Raw genomic sequence first — 22,823 nt, 5'->3', positions numbered from 1 at the left:
GGCTTTACTTACAGGGAGAAAAGGGAGGGGAGGAGAGGGAGGAGAGAGTAAGGGTTCAGGGAAAGGAGAATCAATATACCACTGGATTTTGTTGTTTTGATCTTTAAAATGATAGATTACTCATTTAGATGTTATTTTAGGCAAATGATGATGTCTACCAATATGATGTAATCAAGTCATGTGGAAAACACCACATGCTCTGTGGAGCATATTGCACTTGGTGTCATTCAACCTATGGCCCAAATAAATGACATCACCACATTTAGAGAGGCGTACATCACAAGACAGAGACAGACAGAAAATTTCTTCTTAAAAGAAAAAAAAAAAACAACAAAAAAACGGAAGCATATTTTCACTTCCTTCTTGAGAAAAATGTCCCACAGCCAAAGCCAAATAAACACCAGAGGAGTTTATATAGTGTTGCTTTTCAACCTCACATTCTTTACATTCTTTTACTGTTTTATATCTAAAAAGTATTCCTCTTAAAACTCTTCGGTGATCTTCTTTTTTTGGAATTGGTGACTTGACACAATAATAATGTCTTAACATTTTAATATACAGAACATGGCACAATATGTGTTTCTGTCTAGAAATGGCGGTGAACTTAATTTAAAATTTCCCCCTGAATCTTACCTGTCTACACTCTACACTATAAGCTTTGATGAAATGGCACCAGTCTGTAGGGCTGTCAGCACTACCTTGCCACCTACAGGGCTACACTGACCCACCACCCCCACCCTTGCCCTCCCTGTAGCGGCAGCATCACAGTGGGCACAGGACCTGACTCTCTCTGGGCGGCCACTTTGGGCTGCCACCCCAGGCACCGAAACACTTCCCCAGAGCAGGGGCAGAAGGGCCAGGCCTCCCTGGTGTTGACTGGCTGCCCGGAGCTCTGGACAGTGGGCAGCAGTGTGTGAGCCCTGGCTCCAAGCCTCCCGACCACTCAGACCCTCTCCCAGCCTCGGGCACATGAAAGAGCCCCCTGTGCCATAACTCATGGGCTGCACACAGAGAGCAGACTCTCTTGCCCCAGCACACAAGGCACACACCTACAGTACAAGATATGGGCACAGGTGTGTGTGTGTGTGCGCGCGCGTACACACAGTGGCATAGAATTGAGATGTAGCAGATTATATATTCAGACACTTACTTAGATGGTGCATTTAGTGTCTTGTTTATGCGCAGACAAATGCAAGCTTGTAAATACATGTACACATCTAAAACACATCTATCTCTCTAGGGTAGATAGTAGTAGTAGATAGTCTTGGGGATCGACTAATTTACTGCAATTGGCTCTAATTAGTGTTACCTCTCCAGCCAGTACACTCAGTGGGCTTAATTTAGGATGACTTGTTTGTGTGAATGTGTGTGTGCATGTGTATGTGTGTGTGTGTGTGTGTGTGTGTGTGTGTGGGACATGTGGGTGTGTGTGGGACATGTGGGTTCCGAGGGGGAAGGGACCCAGGGCCAAAGGTTAAATGTGGATCAGGTCATCAGTGAGAGGAAGTAAAACAACAGGATCTCTCAGTTCCCCCAAACAAAAGTTGCAGTAACACATACTAACACAAGATAAAAAAATGTATATATACATGTTTTAATGTCTTCCTGCATATGCCTACTTTCTTCCTTCACAATGTTAGCTGCAGCTGAAATAAGGGGCCCTTTTGTTTCTACGACAAAGCATTCCTCTCTCCAATCAACAGCACTGGGGTGAGAAAATGTGCGAGTGAAATTAACAGCAGGAAAATAATGAGGCCCACAGGATAGCTCCTCACCCCTGCACCCCTCCTCTAATTCCCTGTTTCCCACCTTCTACTGTCTCCTTCTTTTACCACAGCAAGTGGCACTCCCCTCTGTCATATGTTCAGTGCTGCGAGACCTCACCTGTAAAGGGCTCACTAAGCTCTCACCTCTCTGCTGTATTTTTATTCTCTTTTGCCTTTTTCGACTTACTCCTTGTTTCGCTTCTCATTCACATGTTCTTCTCACCTCACTCTCTAATTTTCCCCCTCTCACCAGAACCTCTTAATGGTTTGTCTAGCTTCTTCTTTTTTACTTACTTTGTCTGCGATATGGCTCATTATTTTATTTTTTATTTTTTTTAAATCTGTGCATATTTTGAATATTAAAAAAAATATAAAAAATGTATTTAGAAAAACAGTCTGTAGACTGTTGTTTAGCCATTTATTGATTCTTTTAAATCTCAGTCTGAGGAAGTCTGGCTCATAATCTTCAGCTCATTTACATTCTCTCTATTTTTCTGAGCTGTGCTTGTCCTACGAAAACTTCATTTAGTGAAAATTGGGGTTAATAGGGTCTACTTGCAGCAGAAATCACTAAAACAATTAGTTGTGTGGAGACATACAATCTGTGTGAAAATCCGTTTAAAACAATCTGTTCCTTTTTTTTTTTTAAAAAAGAAGCTTTTTTTTTTTTTTAATTGGTAAAAAGTGGAAACAATACTCCTTATACAGTGTTAGCGTCAGTGCCACGACAAAAGTTTATCCACCGCAAATGACTGACAACAAGTTATTTTTGTCATTCCGGCCACTAACTTTGGCCTTGCGATGCAACATTCACTTTTTTCAGTCAGTGGGCATATCCTTTTCCAGTTGTGGTTTTTATTTTATTTTTTTTAGCATAAACAGGAACATACAGCAAAGGAGCATAGCCAGCCATTACAGTGCTGCACTGAATTGTAATTACCATCTTTGATAAGTAGAACAATTTAAGTTGGCATGTATTTTAAGACATCTATACAAAAATTAGCATGATTAAGACACCACTAAATCAATTCCACAGGTTAGCTCTTAACTACTCAAAGTGGACACTTTAGTTTCAGGCACTGAATGAAGATATGTTTGGAGTCCTGTGCCTCTTGCTCCTACTGTATAATGAAGGCACACTGAAAAGGATGATAAGTGGGGTTTTGAAGAGAGAGAAGAGCATAGCATATATTAGAGGTGGGACAAAGCCTCCTTTGTCGTAATGCCCCTCTTAACAGCTTCTTTGGCTGTGAGGCAGAGTTCAGGCCCAGGTCTTGGGCTCCTCTTATTCCTTTTGCGTAAGCCCATGTCTTCCTGCTTGGCCCCTGACAATGGGATAAGTGTTTGTCTCAAGACAAATTGTGCTGCTCCATAGCTGAATGACATGTATGTGTGTGTGTGTGTGTGTGTGCGCGCTGGCGTGTGTGTGTGTCCCCACACGGCCATGTTTGGTTTTCTAACCAGCAGTTTTTGGTGCCTGTCTCTCCACTCCTCCTCTTCCTCCACCTCCTCCTCCCCCAGGGAAGCAGGCAGGAGGTGGGAAGCAGAAGCGAAGCCATTGTGAAGGGGAAGCCACTGGCCTCTTCCTGTTATGAGAGGAAATGCATACAAATGTGCTTCCTGTGCGTCCACCCCCTCTCTCCTCCCTCCTCCCCTTTCTCTGTCTCCCCTCTCACCCATGTGGCAGAGAATCAGCCACTATCCCTCCTTTCTTCTTGTCCCTCTGTTTATCCTGGGCGTTTTTCTCCTCTTTTTGCAAAAGGAAGTGTGACACGTCATTTGGGCCAAGCAAAACTGATTCTTTTCATACTATTTGTGTGCATATAATTACATATGAACACACAAACATACATGTACAAGATCTACAAGAAAAAAGTGAACCAGAACAAAAGAAAGATGAATTAAATTATTAAAATTAAAATTGGAGGAAAAGTAAAAAGTAAACAAGTATGCAAGGAAGAGCCTCTGTTAGGGGATAGGGTGTAATTGGTAAAATGTTCAGGTCTTCAGAGTGTATAGGAGATGTGTGAATGCACTTGTTTGTGAATGCATCTGAATCTCTCTTGGGATGGGGTTAAGGAAGAGAATAGGAGGAGTGAACGGAAATAGCTTTGGTGTCACTATGAGTCTACAGTGTATGTTCACTATACTTACGCCATGAGTTAGTGCTCTTTATGTGCCAAAGTAGAGAGTAATATATATACTAACAACATGCTTTTCTGTATTACAAGTAGATATGTATGCTCTAAAATTTTGAAGAAAAAAATTATGTACTGTCTCTTACATCCCTGAGCTGTCTCTGCCCCAAGCTTGTCCATAATAGAGCTATCTGTTTGAAGGTTGATCTTTGTGTTGATAGCTAAAGGTTTTCCAAGCAATATTGAAGAAGACATTCAAAATTCGGAGGGAATTTTTTGCTATAGTTGCAGAGCCAGAATGCACAGTGTTGAGATCTTTATGAGAAGAAAGTGTGTAGCTAATAATCACATCACATATAAGACTGTATTAGAACCATACAATTATTATCATGATGATTTAAATTTTTATTTTAACAATCTTCAGAAAAAGTCTAAAAAATGTCCCTCTCTGTGTGAGTTTTGTGTGTGAAAAGTTTCATACTCCAGTTACCAATTTACTGTGGCAAGACAGTTGGGTAAACACTCACACTGGTCCCTTTTACCAGAACACACAGTTGCAAATGTGCTGTAACGTCATGCTCTCTTATTAACATGGTGGTGTGTCTAACAGCACCCACTGACCAAGGAAACAAAGATCACTCCCACACTGACATATGGATGCTTCTTAATTAGTTTTTTGGTCTAACGAGGACAGAAACCTCATTCAGTGAAATAAATCAATGTTATTCAATTTAATCCACAGGCATCAGAATTATTATAATTTGCAAATTCTAATTAGAAATAATATATAAATTAGTATGATTTCAGCTTATTTTTAGTGCCCTTACATACAAAATATTAGGAATAATTAAACACAGTTAAACTTTTCTGTCATTTACTGTGGTGCTTACAAAATAAGTTAAATATCAATATTATTACGAATATAGATTATAAGATTTTCAATTATGGGAAACTTTCTCAGTTTTTTTACTCATTTACATTGATACTGCTCAGATAGGCATCCAGGGCCTTACTGGCAAATAATTATAAATATGTTAATAATGTGCCATTCATAGCATCTGTTTTCACCTGTTCAGAGTGCAGAACAGTAGCTCCTAGAATTCAGGTCCAGAGCACTACTTTACAGCTGCTGTGTGGGCTGAGAGATTTGTTTTAAGCTTGCACAGGAAGGACCGGTGGTGACATCAACAGCTTGAATGTTGATGGGCTAAAAAGGGGCACATGACATCATCATGTGAGGCCATGAAGTCCTTACCTCAAACAGTGAAATTAAATGCTGGACATAAAAAATTGCACAGCTGAGATACAAATTAGCAGATCCTATATGATGTGTGCACCAGTATACCAAGGCAGTATTTATGTACAAGCCAATTGTCTTTTCAAATGGGTGCATTTTTACTTGTTCAAGCAAGTATGCACTACATGCCTGTGTATTTGTAGCAATTTCAGTATGTACATTGAATTATTAATCTATGTGATTTTGTACATGTCAGATTGAGATGTGGGAGTGTGGTGATTAAATTAAATGTAGGTGTTATTGTTTGTTACTGTCATTTAAAGCTTTTCATAATCACACTCATTCTCTTTCTGGGGTGTTGTTTAAGTCAATCTATGTGTGAATTATAAATACATGTACAGAGGAGTTGAAGGGATGGTTTAAGGAGATACACATTTGTGTAATTCCATTTTAATACCTTGACAGTGCCCCCAGTTGTTGACCATTACCTACATAATAGCTGAGGCCAAGAGTTGTGTTGGCAGTTGGTCCTATGTTTATAGCTCCTTTTGTTGCTGAATTATAAGCCTTACTACAACAAGGTCAAAGTTCAAACGTCAGTATTTAAAAGAAGGAGCCATGAAGAATTTTCATACTGACATATGTTATTCTCCAAGTTGAGGCCTTTTCAATGATGTATTTATTTTAAGTCTACAACAAATGTTTAAACATTTCATGAACACAAGCCATCTCAGGCCTAGTTTCAGAAAGCACGTCGAAGGTCCAGTATGAGCTATTTGTTTGTTTGTTCTTTAGTGGAAATAGTGACCAAAATGAGTCACTTTCAGAGATTACCATACTGCTGACAATCAAGGCATTACTACAGGATTAGGGGCTAAAAGTCCTTTGGTTGTGGTTAGGCCTGAAAAGACGAAGCCATTCTCATTCCCAGGACATCAAATATCAACTAGTGTATAGGCTACTATTTACACAACCCTGGCGGTCTTTTGTGTATCTTTGTGATTCTTGATTTTGACATTTTGTGTCAGCATGACATGGCCCATTCAATCAGAATCTGTTTTATCAGCTAGTGCAAGCATACAAAGAATATCTCCTGAGTTTTGCTGCCAAAAAAAACACAGAAGAATAAAAAATAATGCAAATAATAATAATAATAATAATAATAACAATAATAATAATAATAATAATAATAAAGCAACAACAAAACAAAATAATAATAATAATAATAAAAATAATACATCTGTTTACTGAATGGAACAGTAGTCATTTTGAAATGCAAAATAAAACTTGAAATGAAATAATATTATACTTTACCATCTCCATCATTAGTCCATCATTAGTCCATATTAGTATTTCTGTGCACACCATCCATTTTGCTCTTCCCTCCTCCTTGGTATGTTTTTCTTTAGAGTCACGTTTGTGCATAGAAGCACTTAGAAGGGCTGTTGAAATATTCTGCCGAGATGCACTAGCTTTATTTGCACTTATTGGCCCATCCTTGTCATCAGAGGTCTTCTGTACCTGCGAGGTCAAATAAGGGAAAAAATAAATAAATACATTCAGATGTTCCTCTCTTGCTCACACACACACACACACACACACACAGCTTCAAGTTATCTCTATACAAGATGTCTGCTCCTTTCTCCTATCTAACATTAAGTAACAGTAACATTAAATTAACATGAACATTAAATTTAAGATTTGTTTTATTTGACACGTCAGTGTGGTGCTGAAAACTCAAAGTAAACATTTCAGTTAGAGGACAGTAACACAGTGACATTTATTAGTTAGTGATGATGTTTGTGGTGTTTGTGATTGGCCCACTAATATGTGAGCTGAGTATGTGTCTGTTCAGCATGTTGCCCTTCCCCTTTGAGACAGCAGCCACAGTTTTGGCGTTATGCTTGTTTTTCTGTAAAGGCACTTTTGGGCTTGTTTCTAAAGTGTAGCTGCTTATGTGGGCTTGCTCACGATCTAAATTGTCAAATATCACTACCTGCTGTCAGAACCACATGTGTACTAGCCAATGTTAAAATCCTTAGCTGCACCCAAGTGGTTTGCAGGTTAGTGCACGTACCACGCAACATAAGGCTGAGTGCTTGCCGCAGCAGCCCAGGTTTGATTCTGACCCAGACTCTTTGCTGTGTGTCATCCCCTCTCTCTATATCCCAAAAGTTAAAAAAGTGCTGTCACTGCACCTTTTTTATTGGTGCCAAAGTAGGATGGTAAAAAGGTTTTTTTTTCTTCCCAATTTAACAAACAGGAGCAGAACTAGGCTAAAAGTTATTAAGGTGTGTATGATGTGTGTGTTACAGAGGAACAGAGCTGATGACAAGGGAAGGAGGACAAGGACAAGAGACAATTTTTTTTTATAGCTACATTGATTGTGATGGCCAGTCAGAGGCCCAGCATGTGTATTTTAATGATTGTTTAAAAGGCCAATAAGATATTTTTGTTTTTCTCTTCATTGATATTATTACATTCATACGTTTTCATACATTCCTCATTCTTTGGCTGGTTTGATTCAACTTAGTTAGAGTTAAAAAGAATAACGTACAATTAGAAGTTAAAATAGTTTTAAATTGGTTGCTTATGAAATGCACAATAAATGCATACTTGTATATATAAAAATGATGGCCTCTCTCTCACACGTTGTGATCAGTAAAGTCGTCTGTTTTGGTCTTTCTTTTCCTTTTTTTCTCAAAGCCAAATCACTGCTTTTGGGCTTGTTTTCATAGACCTGGTTGCTTGTTTCTCTCACGAGATCTGGCAACACTGCTTGCAGCTCCGGACCTCAGGGACTCACACCCAGCCCACTGTGTGTGCCACGTGCCACCTTTTGAAACATTAATAGCTCCAGCAGAGTGAGCGACTGTGTGAGTGGGTGATAACGGAGCTGGGCCGGCAGCTAGCTGTGTCCTGTGTCTGCCCCTTGTGCCCCTTGTATCAAAACACCAGGGGAAGACAACACTCTACAAGTCATGTTCCTGAATAGTCTGCTTTGACCTTATGTCCTACAGCCCTGTCATCCTATTTACTTGCACATGTAAGATTTGTACTGAAGCCCTGCAGTTGTAAGGCTGGCGAGCCCCTTTAGCATGCTTGCATTTCCGTTTTGAATAGTGCAGCTCAAAGTGGGTTGTATATGACAATTACTCTTATTGTCACAAGATGCCTTTTGATCTTACAGCGTTAAGAATGAGGCTTGTTTTTTTTCACATTTCAGTATGACTGTGTAAATGTCAGCATGGTATTTAGAGCCCAGGGGAGCTTTTTCTCCTTACGTCGTCAGTGAATCAGATGAATGTTTGTGCCGAGGTACATAACCTGACATTGCGCACACTGGTTTGTCAAGACTTAGAAGGCCGTCCACGTCTCTGGTTTCAGCTTCTGTTGTTTGACAGATAGCTCGGCATGGCTTGGTGACATCACTGGGAAAGTTTTAGGAGGGAAGCTGGTTGGTGATACAGCAGTTCATGTGAGGTTTTACCCACTCTTAGAAGAGAGGGAGACGGAGAGATAGATAGGGTGTATGTGAGAGATAGTTTGATATTTAGTTTCCCTGGTGCATCCTGGGAGATACAATTTCAGGAAATCCAAAACTATCTATCAATATCCATTCAAGCCCATCTCCTCTTTCAGTTCTCGAAGTTGTAAAGAGAAAACGTGAAGGGCAATGCATGATAGATTTATGCTACAAATCTATTCATGTATTACCCTGATCTACCACACACATGGAGATTTCTTCTTTACAGGCTTACTTTGTGAGGGTCTTTATAGCCTGCAGTTATAGTCTTTAGTATTGTATTCAGAGCAGAACACTTTAACTGAGTTTTGGAAGATTTTCATTGTGTTTTTTTGGCCCACTTAAGTGTCAGAAGAGAATAGACAAGCATGCAGTTAATCAACAAACTGAGATCATTCCAGCTGGGCACAGTTCTGGCTGTGTTTCCTCTCTTTAAAAAGCTTTGTCAATACAGATCTCCGATGTAAATAATACACACAGTCACAGAAGAAAATAAAAGAAATTTCAATAAAAAAAGGAGTGTTGCTTGGAGAGGGAGGCTCACAGTGCCACATTTTCTCATTTTCCCATACAGCCAAAGAGCTTGCGCACACATGGCTTGAAAAAGAAACCAGGTGCAGCTCACTGGAATTAACTCACTTTCACTGCTCTAGTTTTGATCCAAACAATAGAGGAATAAAGGCTGTTCTATTTTGACAATGTGGGCAATTGTATGCTCTGTTATCAGAGGTACCGGTGTTTGGCCTTCTCACACACAAACACACTCCCACAAACACACACAGAGAAAAAAGTCCCCATTAAGGAAGACAATTTTTGCGGTTTAAGTTGAGCACATTGTCAGTATTTGAGCACTTACACACACTTTCACAGTCAGGGAACCCATCCGTTATTTATATCAATGGCTTGTTATTCACCATGAGAGGCAGATAATTGGGCAACACGGCAACAGAACAATGTTTGTTACCGTCATTGTGAAAAAATACTATGCCTGAGCTATTACTTAGATTAAAATAGTTACAGGTATATCTATTTCTTATATATAAAGGAGGGAGGGAGATCAAGCATATTTGGGCCATTTTAACTTGACATATGTTCCATGATGAATCTCTGTGTGCTTTGATGTAAAAGCAATAACTGATCTTCTTAACCGTTATCTGTCTGAGACAGAGTATTTTCAGTTCCTTAAATGTAAACCCAGCTTCTTTTTTTTCTTCTTTTTTCCTGGTATAGTGGATGGACTGTTACAGTCAGGGGGTGTTGTACCATCAGCAGACTTCACTTTCTTTTAATACTGTTTCCCTGAGAACAACTCATTCCACAGAGAGAACACATTATGTCAGATTCCTACTTATTCCCTCATTACAGCATGAAGGTCTAGAGTGGGGGATTTTTTTGTTATAATTGAATGATTACTAGAAGTCAGAAAAATAGGTTGATTTGATTAGAGGGATGCCACTAAAAAAATTACATTCAGAGACACTGTGTGTGTGAAAACAAATCTCCAATCTATTGTTATTACCTGAAACAATCATGATCCTTAACCTTTTTTTCATCTCATTCTTTCTCTTAGGTGACATTTACAAAGCGAAAGTTTGGCCTGATGAAGAAGGCGTATGAGCTGAGTGTGCTGTGTGACTGTGAGATTGCCCTGATTATCTTCAATAGCACCAACAAGCTGTTCCAGTATGCCAGCACAGACATGGACAAGGTCCTGCTTAAATACACTGAGTACAACGAGCCCCACGAGAGCAGGACCAACTCAGATATCGTGGAGGTAGGTTAAGAAAACACAGACGCCACACATGCATGTGCACACAGATGCACGGGAACACAAATGCATGCACAGACACACGCACTCATGCAAACACACAGGAACACAAAAGCAGACAGATGGTTACAGCATTTGTGACTCATTTAGCAACCCTTTACTTCTCTCTTTTGGTCCTCACACCTACCATAGAGCAAGAAATAATTGCTCCCATAGTTTGCCAGTCTTCCCTAAGGGTTCAGTCCAAGTATCAATGACTTTCAAAAAATATATTTAAAGACTGACAATATTCCATTAACTCTGAGAAAATAGTGTTTATTTGAATTGCATCCTTGTGTTGTACTTTCTAATATAAAAGAGGTATAGCCTTTCATTGATCTGGACCTTTTAGACACTGTGTGCCACCTGCCCCCAATGTCAGCATTGATGTGGCTCTCATAGTAGGATGTTGATCTGACTTGCACTGTAAACAGCACTGCCAGACCAGCCAGTAGGCAGGTAGATAAAACAGGAAATTACACTGGTTACCTCCAGGATCATTAAGCTCCCAACGTGAACCTGTTACGCAACATTCACACTGGATATCTGACAAACCTGGTGGACCACACACACAGACATGCATGCATTCATGCAGAGTTTATCCCTTTGTCTTGTGCGCACACACATGTAAACCCACGACTTGCTTGCAGATCAAAACTGCATCTGCCCCACAAAGTAACAATATGATATTTATACTGTTTTGTGTACACAAATCCAATCATTTTAAAGCCTGCAATATTACATTAAATAGAATATGTTTGATGCCTTGCACATTACATACATTTTTTATAATTCAGCATTAAAATAGTTTGTTTCATGATTCACAATAGAAAGACTCCAGCGGTTGCCTCACAATTTAAACACAAGTGGGTAATTATTAGACATAGCCTAGGTTTTAGAATATTTAAATCAAGCTTTAATTATACATTTATTACATCTCCATTATACTGTGTTGTATGTATATTGTTCAACAACTTAGAGGTCATAGAATATCTTAAATGTGTCCATATGTTCTCCCTTGTTTTTGTTGTTCATGCATGCTCAGTATGTAATTAAACAGGTACCTGATGGCAGCATAATGGTAATGTGGTAGTTCTGCTCGGTCACAAATTATGCACAACATCAGTCTGACATTGTCAGCTCAGCATTTAAAAATAGAGAATGTACCAAAGAAAAATGGTGACCAATGAGATTTAATGAATGTATACTCCTGCCACACACACGCGTATGGATCTGGCTGGCCAGTCTAACACTGGATCAAACAGCATGGGACATGTTTTTATCTTTTCATATGGGTGTTGCTGGGCTTGTTGCCCGCCCACGGGTGGACAGGCCCACCGGGAACACTCCTGCTATTCCAGATGGCACTCTGCCCCTGACTACAAACCATTTGAATTTGCACATGTATATCAAATGTCTTCTGCTTTGGAAGAAATTTGGCTTTGCATTATTCCCATCCTTTATATAATTTCCTCTTCTTTCATATTACATGTTTAACAGTTAAAAAACAGCATAAATAAATATATTACAAACTTAAGAGTACTTTGCTCTTGTTCCATTTGGTGAAGTCAGATATGTAGTGTCTTAATGTAGCTCATACATCAATGATACTGCACTCAACATATAGATAACCTTAATGATGAAAACAAAGAGAGTGGACTGGGCCCATTATCATGGGTAGTATTTAGAAGCCATACAAATAAATCAACTATACATAGCATGACAGCTTTTGTTTGCAGCACAGCATGTGCTCATACTCACTTCCTATATTCAAATAATTAAGCCTTTTTCAAAGTGTTAATGTGACTGAAGCTGTAACTTTGTAAGCTTAGATTCTTTACAAAACATGACATCAGTTTTGTCATAGCTAAGACAAACAGTAAATAAACAGCATCGCTATTTCTATTCTGTGACCCCAAAGCTAAGTTTGAATTTGATTAGAAATACATATTGCCACAGTGTGTGGCAATAATCGTATCAAAGTATATCAGAAGGGATGAAAAATAATCCTCTATGTATCGTATCATTTACATTAACCCATTTAGCATCCACTCATAGCCCAAAACCACTATAAGCACTAATATCCTTTATACACCAAGCCCTTCAGCCACTGTATAGTTAGTGTATTACCCTGCCCCAGCTGAACCCGATGAAGAGTTGTCACATGTTTCAGCAAGTGCCTGTGACGAGAGCTCCCTGCTTTGAAGCTCTCTCTTTAACTGTGTCTCCATTAGAGAGCAGAGGATGGCTAACGTGTAAACAGCTGTGTCAGGGGAAGACGCTAAAGAGCCTAGTGGGGAAGAGAGCTGTGGAGCATTACCTACACTGTGATCCCTGGAGGACTCAGGCTCTGTGCTCTCTGAGCGACTCACAGCGGGAGAAATCGATCTGAAGGGGCCTTCAGCCTTAGCTGCAGCGTGCTAACGGGATTGGCCACAGGGCTGACACTAGCACGTTTAGCATGGGTGGGAGGAGGGTGTGTGGAGATGGAGGGGGAGCAAGGGGGGGATGGGGGTCGAATCTCTCCTGCCGAGCCTTGTGTGCCGCTGCTAGGCTACGTCACAGGTGCAGGAACGTGGGTGGGTTGTTGCGTTCGGGGGGGAGCAAGAGTGAAGTGGACTTCCTGTTGAGATGGCAGGATGATAAGGGGGAGGTCAACAACAAAATGAAGGGCTGGATTTAGGGGTGTTGACAAATCTGAGTTCACCCACAGAGGAACAATCAGACCTTAAATATGACATCTGATACATATCTAATTCAAATTTGTAGGACTTGTCTTTAGAAGTATACAGAAAGGCATGCATCTCTCTCCCTCTGTTGCTGCTGTGCCTGAAGGTGTAGTGGGAGGAGAGGCAGAGGTAGGGGAGCGGAGCTCAGAGTGTGGGCGGCTGGCATAGAGGCCTGCTACATTAGCAATAAAGCTCTATGTAATTAGCATGTCTTTGGTTGATAATTAGCGTTGTTGAGAGAGTGGCACTGAGAGCGTTGCACAGCCTCTCTAGCTACAGCATGTTTACAAGAGGCTGGAGGGCTTTTCTCTCTCTCTTGCTCTCTCTCTCGCTTTTTCGCTCTCTCTATATATATCTTTCCATTTTTTTATTTAGTTTTTCATTGAACGTACAGAATGTTTTGCTTTATGTTGAAACTATGGGTCAACTAATGTATGTTTGTGTGAGACATACAGTATAGGGGGACAGAAAGGTAGAGAAAGATAGATAGATAGAGAGAGGAGTGGTTAAGAAGGTCTTGATGACTCACTTGAAAACTGCCTCAGTCGGGAATGACACTTCCACAAATATCCGTGAAAGCAAAAGACCAAGATACCAAAGCTAACCTTCTTCTGAGTACACGTGGTAAAAGAAAAAAAAGGCTATTAATTGAAATAATTGCAGCATTCACAATGCATGATCAGTAAGCCATAATAATAACATGCATACAGTTGCAATTTAAAACACAAATTAAAATTAACGGCATTTTTGCTTCTATTTAATCTTAAGGTACATGTATTGATGCAGTAGTATCTGCAAATTCAGACACTCCACTTTTATTACAAGAGACTGTAATAAAACATGCACCTATCCCATTATCAGCTGTTACACAAACAAGTTTTATACGATCAATTAAATGCTAATTGCTCAAAGAGACATCTAAGCTCATGCAGTCGCTCATAGCTTGTTGAGAGCAAACACAGGCAGATACTCCGTCACTGAATGTCCAAGCGGGGTCCAAGTGTGTCGTCCTGGCAGGTCTACAGTACACTCTGAGTCTGGCTCCAGATAAAACAGTCAAACACGCAGATAGATTTCCTATACTCGCTGTCTGCCAGGCCGGTTTCCTGGACATGTGAACGACATTAGAGGAGGAATGGGAAGCTGTGTTGGGAAATGACAAGAAAATAGATCCATCTCTCCTTTTTACACTCTTTTTATTCGTTCTCAAGAACAATCACTTTGAGCTCTTATTGGTGACTTATTATGCCAGTATGGGGGTTGTTCATTTCAATAGCATATGAAAGAGTTCTTTCTTTCTCCTCCCGATGATTGGAGATCAAGCTCAAACCTAAGCGGTGCTGGCTGGCTCTTGCTGTGTGATTGAACGGCCCCAAATCCAACAACACACTTGGGCTGTGCCAAATCCCTGTTCCACAGCGTGTTTGTTTTCCCCTCTGTTGAAACAAAGAACACAGATTTGTGAAACCAGTAAATTTTTAAAGAGCAACCTGTGATAGGGTATATCTACTTAATACGTGGAAATACATGAGTAGAAGGAGGTTAAGGATCCTATAATGTGTTTCCAGTCTGTGCATATGAATAATCTATTGAGCATGTAAGTGCACTTGTTATGACTGCACTGCATGGGTGTATGCGTGCGTAAATACATGGTGACAATTGGCTCGAACCCTGCAAAGCTTACGGCATTGTGATGACCTCAGCCAGTACAGCACACTCTTATGCCATTGGTTCAAGTATCACATGGCATGGCACATGGCTCTTGGTACTGAGCTGACCCGCCTGTCTGCCTGCCTGCTCGCCTACCTGCCAGAGGAAAGGCTGTTGGCCAATCCCATTTCCAGCAGATTAACCTAATCTGAAAGTTCAGCTCACCCTATAATCTTAAACAGCAGCAGCAGGAGCCTGCCTCCCCACCTATCCTCAATTCATTTCCCTCCCTTCTTTTTCTTTTTTCTCTCTCTCTCTGTCCTCACCTAGAAGGAACTACTCAATGAGAGAGAGAGTGGGGGGGGGGGAGAGAGAGAGAGAGACGGGGTGGGGGGGGTGGGGGGGTGGATGAGTGTGAGAAGAGGAGGAGGGAGGGAAAGAGGGATGGAGGGAGGAAGGCTGGTAATTATTTCCAAAGGTCATTCTGTTAATGACTACCCGCTTGGCTAATGAGATTCAGCAAAGCTCCCTCACCATGTTTCACCCTGCGTATGTTTCACCCGTGTGCTGAGATGTGTGAGAGGCACAGGTGTGATTTCAGCCCAGTGACAGTCCACTGGAGGGAGAGGGTGGGAGATGAAAATAAAGCAACACAAAGGGAACTCAAAGCAATTATGTCTACGAGACAACAAAAAGAAAAAGAGTGGATATGCCATATACATTACTCTCTACATTACTCTACATTACTCTCAGTGTTTTATTTGGCAATAAAATATGGTTTCACATTCTAAATACTACTAATTTACCTCAAAAGTGACTTCTTTATTAATCGTTATGCTTTTTTTCTGCTTTCTCATAATACTCTTGCGAGTCAACAGGACATGTGATCTCCCTCTCTGAAGTGCCAGTGTGCTCATGTTCTGCTTTGCTCTTGTGAAAATATTTTCCAGCATGTGTGCTATTCTATGTGCTTATTTGGTTTCTAAACAGCATGGAGAACATTAGCCTTAAGGAGTTTTCTGTGTTGATCAACTCACTGAATGACTTCTTCTCATGGCTTTCAAAGACTTTATAATTATTCTGGTTTGAATGCCATCACTAATTTATCCTTGACTTTTACATGTGTCAGCATCCAACAAAAATAGGAGAAGCATATCATATCTCCTGTCCTACAGTTGTCCACAGTAATTTTGTGTGGAGCTGTTTTGAGGTTTTAGGATTGGGTACATGTGGTGTGACATGAGTTGGAAGTAAGGGGTGGGGTTGCCACGGTGATCACAGTACTTCTGTGTTTACTAGCGGCGGAGAGATCGACAACATGGCTTGCTTTTCCTTGTGAGCTGAGGATTAAGGTCTGAAGCTGCTTTGACTGACTAAGTAAATTAACCTTATGACATTGGCAAGCTAACAGTATAGCAGTTTGTTAAAACAAAGAGTATGATGACAGCCTGAGTAAAGCACATCTTCAAAGAAAGTGTCTTGTAAGTTAGTACATGGTGTTAAGTGTAATTGTACATAGAAGGGTTGGCAAGAGAAATTGTGCCACTGTCAATAACATTTCACACACCTCCACCTTCTGTTCATACTTCATGTTCACTGTGTTAACAACAATGGCAAAGTTGACTCTAGAACTCTTTCACAGAGTTACACATTTGCTTAAAGGTTAGTATAAAAAAACAAACAGGCTAACACATAGCATATGCATTAAAACACTTTTTGGTGTTTAAAGCGCCACAAATCCCATTAACAGAGGCATGCCTTTGTCTTCCTCACTTCCTGTCTACACCCGCTACGTCCTCATCAGTTTGGACTTGGAGCTTCACATATAATGTTTGCTCTACCAGAGTAATAAGGCAAAAAGTAGAGAGCAAAGAAATAAGGAATATGTTTTCTTCAAAATGTGTTCACTTTTAGTCACTAGATTTCTCTAACACTTCCATGTGATTGGCAACATATTCTGAATTCACCACATAAAAACTAGTTTGTTAGATGGTCAAAATAAAGCACAGCCGCCCCCCCCATCCCCACCCCCAAACAACCACCACCACCGCTCTCTTTTATTTGATGTACTCTTTTTCTAATAAATGCCTCAAAAACTGGTAGTGGTCTAAAAATAGTGTGTGGTGAAGCTAAAAATAGTTGCCTTGCTGGCAGAGGGTAGAAGAATAGCTCTCTCTCTCTCTCTCTCTCTCTCTCTCTCTCTCTCTCTCTCTCTCTCTCTCTCTCTCTCTCTCTCTCTCTCTCTCTCTCTCTCTCTCTCTCTCTCTCTCTCTCTCTCTCTCTCTCTCTCTCTCTCTCTCTCTCTCTCTCTCTCTCTCTCTCTCTCTCTCTCTAACAGCGTGGGTGGGGGTTGTTTTTTGAAACAGAGGAGTGAGTAAGCGAAGTGTTAGGGTATTCATTCAGCCTCCGTTTCCCTCTCGCGCTCTCTCTTTCTGAGGATCAACCATGAAGAGTTGCCCTCAGCAACCACATGCATGAGACCATCAGTCTGAGACCCTGCACTGCTCTCTAAACATTTGGTCCCTTGGAGAGATCCTTATTATTTATTTTACTTTTATGTCACTTGTTTTTCTCTTACATTTTTCAAAAACTTTTTTAAAAACAGAGAAAACACATCAGGAGAGAAAGTTATATTGTCTTACATAGGTTAGATCTTTTATGTCAGTACATTTAAGGGATTTTTTATTGGCAGGTCAGCCCATGGTACTACTGATAAACCCTGAGAGGTTTCACCCTCACATGACCAAGTCAGTCTGCACACACAGCTCAACATCCTCTGTTCTAAACTTTAGGCTGGCGCACTAGGACACATCTGTCTGCGGCGCCAGACATAAAGAGAGCAAGTTTACTGAGTTCCTATTTTATAGACTATATGCCTCTTTGACTTTATAATAGAGGCTAAAAACAAGATGACAGATAATGTATGTGATCTAAAGGCTCAGCATTTTATTCCACATCAGACACCCGCTGCCCAGAAAGGCAGGACCTCAAACAAGAAACTAAGTAGCATTTGGAACTCTGTCAGAGGTGTTTTTTAAGGTCAATATAGTGAAGCGGAAGTCTGAGGTACTCACACAACAACAAAAGGAGGTTTTAAAAATAGACTGTTTGAAATGTGCCAATATGTGGTCCCTGTGGTGTGGAGCGGTGAAAAAGGCAGGCCACTTCTGAGGCCACGCTGCCAAAAGGCAAGGCTTTTCCACTACACAGCCCAAAACAATTCACGCCAGCCATTAAGATGAAATGATGCCTTGTTCTTTGAAACTATTTGTGGAAAATTCAGAATAATGAAGATCTATTTTTATAGATGGCATTCCCTGCCCTGCCTGGAGCGTCCCCCCTGGCCTCAGCCCCTCCCCTGCCATGATTGCTGCTTTGGGCAGGGTGTGGAAACTCAAGGTCACACTATAGAGGTCAACCGGCTGGTCATTGTTACTCAAGGCCTCCCTCAGGCTCCCTTTTCCTGCTGTGGCACCACGCGATAAGAGACAGAGAGACAAAAGACGATAAGTGATGATTAGTGTGTGGGGGGGGGGGGGGGGTAGAGGGTGGCTGGAGGGGGACTTGAAGTTTCACCCACTGCCATCTTCAGAGAACTGGGGTCATTTTGCTGAGGCTACACTGTTACTATTTGATAATAACTTAAAGTATGTAATTGATAATATCACAGTGCAGTAACATAGTGTCATGACTGTGACATTACATAAAATGCTCAGATAGCATTAGAGTGTATCTAAGTAAAGTAACGACAAGAGTGTTTTCCACACATGATTTAGCCTTGGAAAATTGATTTTGATGTTGAATCAGAAATACATATAGACACATTCTCTTTCTATCATTTAAATAGAGTTGTATTATGCAACTGGTGTGTAGATGGGATGAAAGATGGTAGACTGAGGGTGCAGACACAAGTGCCCTCTTTATCCAGTTTCACTGAGCTGGCATTGTGTCTCATCATGTCTATCTGGGTAATTATACAGTGTAGTGACTAGTCTGAATGACCACTTTGTTCCCAGGGCTGGGATGCTGCTGTAGCAAACAGTGTTGGATTCTGACATGTGCTTAGTGTGTGTCTCTTCCATATGGGAAGCACTGCACCATCTGGTATTGTGCTGTGTACTGGCTAGCTAAGACTGTCTGTGAAGTGGGCTCTCGTCTGCAGTGGGCTCTTCTTAATGGTGATTTTAGCACATGCACCATCACAATGTCACAGTTTGGAGATACGTGGAGGGACCTTGTTGCGCACAGTAGCCTTTCTCTTTGTCTCACTTTCTGTCTCTCTCACTTACTCTAACACATTTTCTCTATTTTTGGTCTAGTTCTCACTTTTTCCCTTTTTATGTTTAGTCAATCTAGTTATTACTAGACAGTTAGTAATTACACAGTTAGTTTATTACACAACACACAACCACTTTGTCCAGGGACGATGGATCCCAGGCGCCAGCCTTTGATTCTTGATTATAGTGTAGCAGGGCACCAGGAGTAAGGGGCTTCAAAGCCACCAAATCACTGAAAAGTCATTGACGCGATAGTTTTTCAAACGCTGCCTCAAACAGTGCATAGGGATGCACAGATGATGACTGAAAAATACAGGCTGGGACAGACTGTGATTTGGGGGTCCCATTCCTCAGATCACTAACCTACAAAAATCAACCATCTCCCCTCAAATGCTCACTCACACACACACACACACACACACACACACACACACACACATGTAGCCATCATCCATGGGCATGCCCCTCGACATGGTCCTGGCATGTTCAAACCACGCTTCATGAAACTGTGGCCTTCTTGCCTTTGGTCTGCCATCTGCTTCCAATAAGCTAAGCCAGCCTGATCCCTCTGATGTTCCCTCCATTCCGAAAAGCAGAGAGAAAGAGTGAGAAAGAGAGACAGCGAGAGTGAGGGGTGAGACAAAAATGATAGTAAGGCAGACAGAAAAAATAGAAATAAGAAAAATAAGAACGAGAACACATCCCAAACATACTGTTAGTCCAATCCTGCCGCCAGCAAGGCCACCCTGAGTGTCCTTATTGTACAGCTGTGCTAGAGGAGTCTTAATCCACAGTGGGTCCACTTCATGGCCACCTCCATCTTGTTATTTGTGATGGAAAGGGACAATGTTTCTCCCCACTGACTCTCCCCTATTGACACTGAGCCACATTGGTCCTTACCAATCTGCTTTTGACAAAATTGAGTTTGTCAATTGGTAAAAGCACGGGAGCTCCTTGCTGTCCTGTGTTTTTCTAAAGTCTTTCCCCTTCTGTCACCTTAATTATGATCCAAATCTTAATTTTTTAAATCAGTTTAAAGGCATGTGAAATATACACACACATATGTTTTTTGGTTTTTTTTTTTACTGTGCCATTCAGATTTTTGTGCACGTTAACCTCATATTAACTATTGTAGCTACTACCTTTAGATGGTATGTCTTTTTAGCCATTTTAGATTGAGTGCACATACAAGTGCATACTGTAGTTGCACCAAGAGGTCACAAATAAAAGTATGCAGTCAATGTTAATCAATTTTTTATGTTTTACAAACAGAGACTGAAACCTTGCTAGACATAAGCTGTTTATTCCAGTATGATTTTATTATATTTTAACAGCACAGCAAACATGATTAACCATAAGTGGCAGAGTGATTAATTCCTTTATATTGTGCTGAAATATGCTGCAAAACCATAAACTGCTGCATTTATTGGGGAACATTCTTTGTGCCCTGGTCCTACACTATCTTCTTTTATAACTCTTGGTTTTGCTTACAATAGTGTGTATTCTGAAGACCATACAGTGTTGGCAAAGATATAAAAGGCCCATTATAAACAGGCTGTTTTGTAGAGAGTTGTTGCACTGATGCTGTCAGCCATTGGGTTGAAGACATTGAGAAACATTCACTGGCCTGGCTGTCGCCAATAGCCATAAACACAATATTGAATATGTCGTACCCTTTAGCCACTGCCAAGATAACTGTAGAGGGGAATGATCAGCATTGAAGCTCTTTCCAAACAAAGCCCATCAACTGGCCCAAGACTATCAGAAATAAAGAGTTATCCACCAAGCCAACAATGTTTTGACTAAGCTTCTGTTGAGATGTAGTAGTATTGCAGAAAATGAGGGGAAGAGGACAAAGGCTGGGAGACAGAGACAGACTGAGCAGCAGACTGAGACAGAAAGATGGGGGCAGAAAGACAGATAGAGGGATAGAGAGGGTGAGCAGGGTGGCAGAATGCCGAGCAGACGGATCCTGGTATGGCAGGAGCTCTGGGCAGGCGTCAGCTGTCCCTAGCAGACCCCCTGGGGCCACCCAGAATTCACACCCAAATATCCTGCTCAGTTTTTCTCGAGAGCTCCATGAAGTTATCACCCACCCCCCAAACTATGAGTAAAAGCTGCATTTAATCTAGAAATAAAAAGCCCAGAAGACTCAAAGATTTGACTGATACAATACCAAGCAATAGACAATGTGACTCAGCTCCCTTGTGGCTCAATTCTGTGTCATTTAATATCTGTTTTCAATCTAGCCCAGGTCACCTAACTAAGCCTTGCTCACGGTAGTCCTGTAGTCCATTTTAACCCAGCCCAGTATAGGCCAGCCTAGCTGTGTATGAAGAGCTGAAGGGTACTGATGAGACGGGTGTCTAAGTATGTAGGACGCCGTGTCTATGCCATGCCTGCTTCACAGGCCCTGTGACAAGTCGAGTCATGAGGGAGCATCATGAAGAAGGAGTTTAATTAGGAGCAAGCCTCCAAATGGGCCACAGAGAAAGACACAGAGCCAAGCAAGCATACACAGCTTTTTTGCAGTCTTTCCTTTCCATCCATTTACTTTTTCTCCTTATTTTCTCCCTCATGTGCTCTCTCTTTTTCAACACGTAGTAGTTTGTAGATGTGTGTTTTTCTCCACCAGTGTTTTTCACTGAGTACTTGTGTCTTACTTCATAGTGTGTCCACATTACATCACATTTTCTATTGAGTTGAGCTGTAACAGTTAAAGTGTTAGTATAGGAAACACTGCCTTGTTATTTTTTCTTCGAAGATGACTATGGAGCAGAGCCATGAGACACATAACAAATGCAGGGCACAGATAAAGCAATGTGCTATTACTAACAGGATGATGAGAGGGCGGTGGGGTGGTGGGGTGGTGGGGTGGAGAGCGCAAGAGCGAGAGGGCCTTCTATGGTTGTATGTACACTCCAAAGGATCTCATTGGTTCTTGGGCTGTGTGTCAGCCTTTGGCAACAGGTGTGATGTCTTTAAACAGGTGGGCATAACTGGGATGAGTGGCATAGTGTCCTTGTACCGCACCCTCGATGTGCTGAGCCCTGCTGGAAAGCTAAGCCTGGCCCGAATGCTTCAAAGTCATATAACACTCACACCCTGGTTCCTTGCAACCCATCAACACTCAACGCAACCACTACCCAACCCCCTGCCAGACCACCAGCTCAGTTACCCCATATGGGTGTCACCTTTACCCCAGCTCCCATTCCATGCTCCCTGCAAATGCCCCACTGCTATTCTTCCTAGAATGGAAGTGAATCTCTCATGCACTCTGTGCTGGTGGCAGTGGGTGGTGAAAATCTGTGGAAGTAGAAAGAAAAGTTGCTTTTTCTTGCAAAGATTCTCATGTGAACAGGGAAAGGCCAGCGGTTCAGCTCTTGTCAGTTCGATATGATGCATCGCCAAGACCAGAATGAAACTACACAAAAGAAACAGCAAAAGTTTTACATCTCACGCCTTTGCCAAAAAAGACAGCATGCTAAACCTCCGTAACCCCTTTGTTCTTTTGACTCATCCACCTCAGATAGAGCAAGAGTGCCTGATTCACTGTAGGGCTGTTAGAAGTCAGATCTCCTGCATTGCCTTGGTTGATATGTTTGGTGTGATTTCCTGAAGACTGTCAAAGATGTGAGAGACGCTTTCAAATTCAGAATTCCAGATTTCCACTCTGGGGGCCAAGTGAGGATT

At 41.3% G+C, this 22,823-nt stretch overlaps 1 protein-coding gene across 2 annotated transcripts in view; it reads left to right on the top strand.

Annotated features, from left to right (window-relative positions):
• The window catches only part of mef2cb (myocyte enhancer factor 2cb), a 64,659-nt gene that overhangs the window by 25,498 nt on the left and 16,338 nt on the right, over positions 1 to 22,823 (top strand). For both annotated transcript variants that reach the window (XM_053326059.1, XM_053326058.1), the window contains exon 3: positions 10,238 to 10,441. In XM_053326059.1, the coding sequence (XP_053182034.1) occupies positions 10,238 to 10,441 (204 nt within the window). The remainder of the gene's footprint in view (positions 1 to 10,237; positions 10,442 to 22,823) is intronic.

The sequence above is a fragment of the Scomber japonicus genome, chromosome 9, assembly GCF_027409825.1.
Source record: "Scomber japonicus isolate fScoJap1 chromosome 9, fScoJap1.pri, whole genome shotgun sequence".
Lineage (NCBI taxonomy): Eukaryota > Metazoa > Chordata > Actinopteri > Scombriformes > Scombridae > Scomber > Scomber japonicus.
Note: the sequence above shows the minus strand (reverse complement) of the source record. Positions and strands in the feature narration are given on the sequence as shown.